Below are 9,481 nucleotides of genomic sequence, written 5' to 3'. Positions count from 1 at the left end.
CATTGGGACTCACATCAAAAACCGCTGGATGAAAAACTGCGATCTAGACGGCATTATCATTATGAAGCAACACGGTGTGGCACGTTGAACTTATGTGCATTTTATTCTAACAAATGTCAAAGTTTTCAAGTATTAGATCAAAATCTTACATTCTCAGGTCTAAAAACAATCGCACTATATACTTATCATTAGGGCGAGTTTTTACCTAAAAATGGAAAAGTTTGACCTAAAATATAAATGTTGACTGTTACGACCTAAAAAACTGAATTTAGACCTAATTTTGACCGCACGTATGCAAATTAGGTATTTTCGCACATAATGTTAAAATTGTACTACTTATCGTAATTTCTGGTTGGAACTGTGTGTCCTTACGAAGTATTTGGCTGATAAAACGTTTTTGGCTCAAAAACTGACAACTTTTTACCTGAAAAAACTAGTATTTAACGAAGTCTCGAAAGAAGGCAGCAAAAGACCAGAAAAAGTGCGCAAGAAAAAAGCGTTAAAAGACCTTACGAAATTTACTGTGCGTGCGCAAACGACCCAAGTGTTTACAAGCGCCATTTATGTCAATAAAAACAAAAACAAAACCGACAGTGCAAAATCTACGTTACAAATGAAATGCAGAGGTCAAAACAGTTTTAACTTCGAAAACAATATTGACAAATTTTGACCTAACCCTATACAATTTTGACCAAATTCTGACAAATTTAGACATGTAAAAAAAATCGCCCTACTTATCATAGATCCAAATTGGTTCATTGAGCCCGACTGGGTACCATTGTTGTAAACAACGTAAATTTTGCAGAAGATGTTGCAACATTAACAAGTTGGAAGCATATTTAAACATATTTCATCTTGGAATATTGTGCTTTGAATATTCATGCAAAGTTTATTCGCTTAGTTTAAATGCAAACTTGATACGGATATGAGGCTAATTAGATTTCCAAGTAAATCAAGGCATGTGCTTTATATTCGCAGGGTGCAGTACTTTTACCATTTTTGTGATTTACTACATGTGATGGGTGCTGGAAAATGGGGCTTGTTTATAAAAGAGCGAGAAGTCACACTGACAGAGTACAGTCCTCAGTGCTGAAACTCAGAACTGACGGGGAACTTTGCGACGTCACTATCAAGTGTGGGAATGTCAAAGTAAAGGCTCAAAAAGTTGTATTGGTGGCGAGCACAGAATATTTCAGAGCAATGTTTTTAAATAATACCGACAAAGCCCGGACCAGCATTGTAGATTTTTCGGCCATGACTCCAGAAGTGGTGAAACAGTGCATCGATTTTATTTATTCTGGGACCGTGGGAATTTCGATGGATATAGCACGGGGACTTCTGGATGCTTCCGAAATGATGCAATTGACAAAGTTATCCGAGCTTTGCGTTGAATTCTTGACTGAAAATATAGACATACAAAGCTGTGCTGAAGTCTTAGGCCTTATCCGTGTTTACGACAAGGATTCTCTTAAATTACCAATGAGGCAATTTATTACAATTTTGAAAAGTTTCGAAAAACCGCTGATTTTCTATCGCTGGATTATGGATGTCTGGAGCATTGCTTAAAATTCGTAGAACAAGGCCACACACGCATGGAAATGCAGAAATGGTTTGGTATCGTGTCCTGGACTAACGAAAACTGTCAAAGGAAAGAACACTTCAAGGATCTCTTCAAGATGATCGACTTGTCTTGCCTGCCTCGAAAATTTCTGAGCGAGACGATCTGTTGTGAAGATTCGGTTAAGGCTTCAGTAGAATGTTTGCACCTCATTCAAGACGTGCTTCTTAATGAATGCGTTTCATTTCGAAGACAAGATCATACCACTGAGCACGGAATCGGTCGAGTGCAACCAGCCGTACAGAATTTTAATATCGGCGCGATCATCCGCAGATGTTTCCTTTTAGTGCTAAGGCATATTGCATACTTTTTTGGTTATTGTTTCATCATTGTTATTGTCTTATCTGTATGGATAGAGCACAGGAAACAGTAATTTCAGTTGAAATTTAGCTATCAATTTAATTTGCTAACTTACTTGCAGCCATTGCTAGCAACGTCGTGTGCAACGTGCGTATCTTTGATCGTGAAGGGATTTTTGGTCGTCGTGCAACAATGTTCCTGCACAGCAAGCGTTGGGAAAGGATGAGCCTCCAATCGATCAATCAGAGTTCTGGGCTTTCCTGGTGTCATTGATCGCCAACCTATGATTGAATGTGTGAATTACCCGACCGTGGCGTGGTGACACTATGTATGATGGTACGTTCCACAGCATGTGTTTAAAATTTGACTGACATTGCGTCAAAACAGTGTGGAGTAGTTCCTTCGGATGTTGGTTTGTCAACATTGTTAGTGTTATGGTTAGTGTACGCTCATGTAATACAAATGCAAGGACCGTATGCGCCATTGTTCGTTTGAAGTTCAAGGTGACTTGCGCTACCGGGATTAATTATCAAGTTCATTACTGATATGATATACATGATTGGCGCGTATGAAACGATCGCGTGAACTCGATTTGGGAGTTAAATTGCCCCATGAATCGCCGCACTAACATATATTTTGCATTTGGTAAAAATCTGGTATTGAGAGAAGCAATGCAAATGGCGAGAGAATGCATTGTTCCATGATAAGGTTCGACCTCTCGGCAAGATAAGGTATGCATGTGCATTGTGCATGTGTATTCGTGGAATTATTAAAGCACCTTAATCAAAGAGTCAAAGAGCCGGTTCATAGGCTTCGCGGTTTATCCAACCATAGTCAATCCTATTTTTGTGGGATGACCCGGGGTCAATGAAAAGGCTGGATTGAAGCTGCATGTGGCTCTAAGAGTCATGGTTGGAAATCACTCGTCTAGGCCCTAGATATGTAGTTCTAAAAGTGGGCGATTTTGAGATACGGGGGCAAAACAAGGGTTGAATGGAAGTAGGCTAGTAGTGGAGATGTCGTACCGATGGATCCAAAATTGTAAAATGATCTCTGGCCCTCGAATCTTCCGCCGAGAATAGCAGATCTTTTGCTGACTCAACACTTCGACCCAAACTCTACCTATCGGGGACATCTAGATCAGTGGTTCCCAACGTGGGGGATATCGCCCCCCAGGTGGCGAAAATAACGAAGGGGGCCATAGGGGGCGAAAACGGACGAAGGGGGTGATAGGGGGCGAAAACAACGAAGGGGCAATAGGGGGGCGATGGCGCGGTAAAACGGCTATATTTGAGTCGCCATCGTAACTACCGCACCCCAAACCCCCCCCATTGGAAGTGGGGGGGGGGGGGGCGAACTCGAAGGGGTCCCAAAATTATGTCTTGAATTAACATAAATTATAGAGAATTTTTTTAGAAATTCATGCAACTTATTCAAAACAGTTTCGCGCTGTGCGCGATTTATTACTTTCATATATCTTGATTTTGAAGTACCCGTCACGCAACAAAAGTACGCATGATTATGGAAATGGGAGTCTTCGGCGTCGGCCGTTACTGCGCCACGACGCACCAAGACATATGAAGTTATAGGACATGTAACATGCGTCTCCGAGAAGTGTGCCACAGAACGGCCAGCAGCGAGAAGACCTTGGCGGAAAAGGAATGTCCTTGTGCTGACCGAAAACTTCGATATATATACTATACATATATGTGTAATTGTCCATAGGCGTCCAATGGCTGGCGTCGAATGTTCCTGTCCTGGCGACCTTAACCCCACAGGACAAATGCCATCCCGCAACGAAAAAATTATTTGCCAGTAAAGAAATACCAATTTGAAATCATGTGCGTCTTTTAGTTTGGTACGTTTTGACGTTTTCCATATCTTCTGACATAGCAGTATAGGAGGTCACGAAATAGCATCATGTAACGAAGTCAATATAACAACGATTCCGCCCGATTATGTTTAATTATTATTTAGAGGTCCTACCTTTTCCAACACACCACATTCAGCTCTACCGGTAAATCTGATTACGTGAGCAGAAATAGGATAAAAAATTGATAGCAATATGCCAATATATATGCAATTCCCGACCATTCTGACCGATTCATACCTGCATTACATAAATTTGTCACGCTTCACGCCTTTAGGCGAAATACGGTGACTCAACAAACAGTACATGAAATAGGGTATAGCTGATATGTAGCGACAAAAAAAACACTGGCTGAGGGGGGTCTGGGGTTTAGTTTATCACCATATGGGGCCAAAGACCAACGTTTTTAGGGGGGACTGACGAAGTGCTGTTTTTCGGTTCCCAATATTTGGGGGGCGATGATCGGTGTGGAGCTTCAAAAGGGGGCGATGAGTCGAAAAAGGTTGGGAACCACTGCTATAGATTAATATACACCTTTTCAAAAAATATTTATAAACGTTAAAAATTTGTTGCTTGAAAGTATCATCGGTCCCCACCCGGTGGGTCCAAAGGTACATGTCCATGGTGCATGGGACATATGACACATACGTTCAAAAACTCAAATTTTCATCTTGTTTTGTTGTGTACTGTATTCTAAGCTGCAGAAACCCCATGAAAATTGTTTCGTCGCCACCTTCAAGAATAAAATATATCATATCAACTCAAATGTTGGCATAAAATCAAGTTTCGATTTACGCCCGAACTTGCAAAATTATTGGCACATACGTATTACCCGTAAATCGACATTTTGACTTTCAAATACCATGTTTTAGCGATAAAACACCCTTGCAGGTATCTATGATTTACAGCCTCTACATATGTAGGCTAGGCGTGTTTTTGTTGTTGAGTGATTAGTGGGTCCAACTATTTTGTGTCTGATTTGGCTATGTTACCATAGACCCCCACCCTATGAAGATTGTATTAGAATTGAAAATAGTCCAAGCAAGGATGGCATTAAATTATAAGATATGTGCCAATATATACCCTGCTACAAGCCTTACACTTTCTATTAAAATTGTGGCTGGTTTGTTAGTGCAGAAGGTGATATAGAAAAATATATAAGTCGATCCAAAATTATTTGACACCTCCCAAAACATCAATCATCTGTCACCGACCCCATCACTCACGCAGGTCGAAGTTTTTTGCATATGAGGAAAGATTCTGCCAGCATGCAATTGTAGATAAGCTCGAGTACTGTAATTAAGAGATTATTTTCGGCCCCAGTGTATCCTCGGTACCACATCTCTCTTAGGCCTATACCATAAAAACTACCCGAGTGAGTTGATACAGTCTGCTTGAATACTACAGAAAATTGGAAGGATAACCTTACCGATGACCACATGTTTTTGGGGGTGATAAGGATATTTTAAGCAAGCTAAGGAGCGATAAGTCAGAAAAGTTTAAAAACGACCGCTCTAGCAAGACAATGGCGGTATCTGGTACATTGTCTGGCATATACACACACTAACTGGGAAATGTAGATATGTTTGTAATCTTCTTATTGACTAGGGCAGGATTTCAAAACTCCCGAACTCTGGGGCTGAATTGAGATTTTAATAGGAGTCCGCTCTTGGGTCCCTCTGTTGTTGTACGTTTGGAATCATAAGATAAGCCAAAAAGGTCGATAGCACAATGTTTTATTTATTTTAAATCGACCAAAGAAGCGTAAATTTCTATATTAGAAACTTCCAAGATACACGTAGATGATTGAATACAATCTACACGTATCATAAGGCATTATCAACGTTTATAAACTCAATGAATTTATGCTTTTTCAAACTGCAGTATCTACACCCAGCGACGCATCGATTACAATTGCCTTGTATTGCTATGCCTCCGTTGTAGTCCGTAGCGCACATGCTCTTATAGCACGTGTACACTTTATTATTTTATATTAATAATAAACTATGTCGCCAAATGACGTATTGGGCCGAATTCGCTACAGGTTACAGCTTATAATATCGTAATCGGGCGCAACACCACAAACGTGTAGTCCTACCGATTTTCTCGACGTCGAATCATGCCTACTCGGCTGTTTCTGCTTTACGTATCGATCGATGACGATCAGAAGAGCAGTGAAGCAGTGAAGGTTCCAGCAGATTTGAACGGCTTATTATCGACACTTATCGTGACATTCACCCATATATATTCATTCAGCGACAGCACCAAATAATATTTAGCCTAAATCCTCAAAAATTACCGCAGCTTCTTCGAACCCATAGATATATGATTACTGTGAATACGAAGCCGCGACAGTTGTATACACATTACACCGTGTACAGTACATGTAGCCTACAGCCCCAGTGAGCTGTATTTTATTGCTGCGTTGTGTTGTTTATCGCATCTTGGAGAATGAATTATATATTTGGTTAATGTATAACTTCATAACGACGCCAAAAGGATTCTGCTGGACAATTATACTGAAGACAAACATTTCTAAACTCAAGTATACACTTTAGATCGTGGTGGGCAAAGTATTGAACACATCCTGCGTTGAGCTTTCAATGTTCGCATTCCGTTCACGGGAAATTAGTTGGATATTGTTTGTCCAAGCAGGGGAGGCATACATGAGATAGTGCCAGTAGTCAGGATGAGCAAAAGAGAATTGTCTAATAACTCTGACCCTTCAATGCGTACTGGTATCTTTTATCAATGTTAATGAAAGACTAAATTTCCGAAATTCCTGTTTCCGAAAATTCGAATATTAATAATATCATCTTAGACGTGGAAAAATAACAACAAGGTGAGGAACAGAAGTCTCATTGATTGTTGGCAACAACCCGAGAATTGCAGCGGAATGCAACAATGCGCTGTGTGTCGACTTTGCAAACCGACGGTACAGTATCAAACGTGGAGTTACGACGGCCAACTGGTACTGCAGAGCAAATGCATTTCCTTTTTCATGTAACTCTTGTGTATTTTCCATACACACGTACCTTTAATTGTGAATATGTACTCGCTTCTTACGTTGGACGTGTGTGAAAAATGCTAATATGAAAAGAGTGTGAAGTCGCCAGTTAACATTTGGTTTTATATATTTGTAAATCGGTCTCGAAAGGGGTCAGTGCCCCATCAACCATGAATATAGTTGTAGCCACATCACTGATTGTTACCTAATTTTATCAATTTCCAATGAAAGCACCAACACTCGGAAACCTTATCACAGATCCCAATCCCTACTGGGAACCATTGTTGTAAACACTATCAGTTCTTTAAAACATTAACAGGTTGGAAGAAATATATTAAAACTTGATTAATTACTAATGTTGTGCTTCGAACATTCATGAATGGTTTATTTTCCAAGTTTAAATACTCGGATCAAGCAAAGGTGATACTGATATTAGGCAAATCGAATTCCCGAGTAATCCCGAACTGTATTTTATTTTCGAAGTGTGCAGAACTTTACTATTTTTGTGATTTACTAGATTTTTGGGAGTTTGAATATGAGGCTTGTTTATAAAACTGTTAAACATCACACTGGTAAAGTACAGGCTTCAGTGCTGAAACTCAAAACGGATGGGGAACTTTGTGATGTCACTATAAAATGTGGGAATTTCGAAGTAAAGGCTCATAAAGTTGTACTAGCGTCAAGCACGGAATATTTCAGAGAAATGTTTTTGAGTAACACTGAGGAAGATTGGACGAGCATTGTTGACTTATCGGCCATGATTCCAGAAGTGGTGAAGCAGTGCATCGATTTCATTTATTCTGGGACCGTAGGAGTTTCGATGGATATAGTACGGGAACTTCTGGATGCTTCCGAAATGATGCAATTGACAGCATTGTCCGAGCTTTGTGTTGAATTCCTGACTGAAAACATTGACGCACAAAGCTGTGCGAAAGTCTTAGGCTTGATCCGTCTTTATGATAAGGATTCTCTCAAATTATCAATGAAGAAATTTCTTACTGCTAATTTTGAAAATTTTCGAAAAACCGCTGATTTTCTGTCGTTGGACTATGTATGCCTTGTGCATTGCATAGAATTCATAGAACAAGGCCACTCATCATTGGAAATGCAGAAATGGTTTGGTATCTTGTACTGGACCAACCAAAGCCGTGAAAGGCAAAAACACTTCAAGGATCTTTTCAAAATGCTTGACCTTCACTGCGTGCCCCGAAAATTTCTGAGCGAGAATATCTGTTGCGAGGAACTGGTTACGACTTCGGTAGATTGTTTGAAACTCATTCAAGATACTGTTCTCGGTGAATGGGTTTCATTTAAAAGACCATGTGATATTACCGGTGATGGAATAAATGAACTGCAAACAACTGCACAGGAATTTAGTATCGGGACGATTATCCGCAGTTGTTTCTTTGCAGTGCTGAAGACTATTCAATATATTCTTGGATTTTATTTTTTCATTACGATCATCGGGTTGCTTTTTACAGCAGTGTTGGGATGACTCCAGCGGTGTTGGGATGACTCGAGCCACCTTTTTCGTACTACTGACTTGACCCGAGTCACTTTGCAAAAATGACTTGACTGGGCGTTTCAGAAATGTGGATTGACGCGTGACTCGGAGAAAAATTTACGAATCAATTTCAAGTCATCAAGCGATCGATGTTGATAAAAATCGCTGTATACTTTACAATTTTCGGATTGTTCCCGATACGCTGGTGTGACTTGTGAGCGACAATTCTCATTCATTGAATGATTTTGCGTTTTACTGAATCTCCATTGCTATATCACAAATAGATTGACTGCATACGTTGTCACAGTAGTAAAGTAGTATGATAAAAAAGTACATTTTTCTGTTCTAGTTTTCATTGGTGCTAGGTGATCACTAAGGTGATTTGTTTTCTAACATGTGAAAAAAGTCAAAATTGTTTACAAAGTCAAAAGATTTTTGTAACCTGCATTGCGTTTGTATCGTAGATTTTGCACTGTCGATGAACTTATCATTTGATATTTTACAGCTTGTAGTCTACTTTATAGGCCTACCGTTGTTGACGGCCTATTGTCTTGTCCTTGTAAATTATTAACATTCAAATGAGACAAACAGGTTGACATTGTGTTACGCTCAGCGTACCGGAATATCCTCTGAAATAAGACTGAGTGGACATTGCTTGGTTCTTATATCAAGAAGCGCACGATGAAAAATTGTGATGTAGACAGTATTGTCAGAATGAAGCAACATGGTGTTTCACCTGCACTGTACGCTCAATTTCAGTGTTGTCAGCACACAACTGCTGCTGTTAAACGTTTTTTGTCCTTTCTTGGCAAACTACTTAGTAAGGGCTGACACTTTCTTACCCGAGAATGTAGGAAAGTATCTTTCGTTGTATTACAAATTGTTTTCATTGTTTCTACCATAATACGTGATGTAACTACTGGGATTCTTCATGCGGCCTGATCCTGTTAAAATAAAGTTTTTTCATGTAAAGATTTGTCAGTTTCTGAGTCAAAAAAGTTTTGCCATGACAAACTACTTCATAGGGTCAGACAGTTCCAATCAGAAATGAAGATAATAAGTAATACTATTGTAACCAGTGGTGGCCCTACGAATGGGGGGCCCTGGACGAGACATCCCGTGGGGGGGGGGGGCTATAAGTATGTAACCGTAACTTCTGGGGGGCGGAGCCCCCAAGAACCC

General features: G+C 39.9%; 1 protein-coding gene across 1 annotated transcript; it reads left to right on the top strand.

Annotated features, from left to right (window-relative positions):
* Nucleotides 1-7,330: 7,330 nt before the first annotated feature.
* Nucleotides 7,331-8,290, top strand: LOC145448792 (kelch-like protein 7). The gene has a single exon (XM_080327243.1). The coding sequence runs from the start codon at nt 7,331-7,333 to the stop codon at nt 8,288-8,290; it is 960 nt and encodes a 319-aa protein (XP_080183369.1).
* Nucleotides 8,291-9,481: the final 1,191 nt, after the last annotated feature.

Source organism: Botryllus schlosseri, chromosome 10, assembly GCF_051294905.1.
Source record: "Botryllus schlosseri isolate E-star chromosome 10, Bs_hap1, whole genome shotgun sequence".
Classification (NCBI taxonomy): domain Eukaryota; kingdom Metazoa; phylum Chordata; class Ascidiacea; order Stolidobranchia; family Styelidae; genus Botryllus; species Botryllus schlosseri.
The sequence above is the reverse complement of the archived record's forward strand: the minus strand, read 5'-3'. Positions and strand labels throughout refer to the sequence as shown.

Excerpts from the sequence above, each read along its gene's own strand:
- LOC145448792 (XM_080327243.1), top strand. The coding sequence starts at position 7,331 with ATGAGGCTTGTTTATAAAACTGTTAAACATCACACTGGTAAAGTACAG.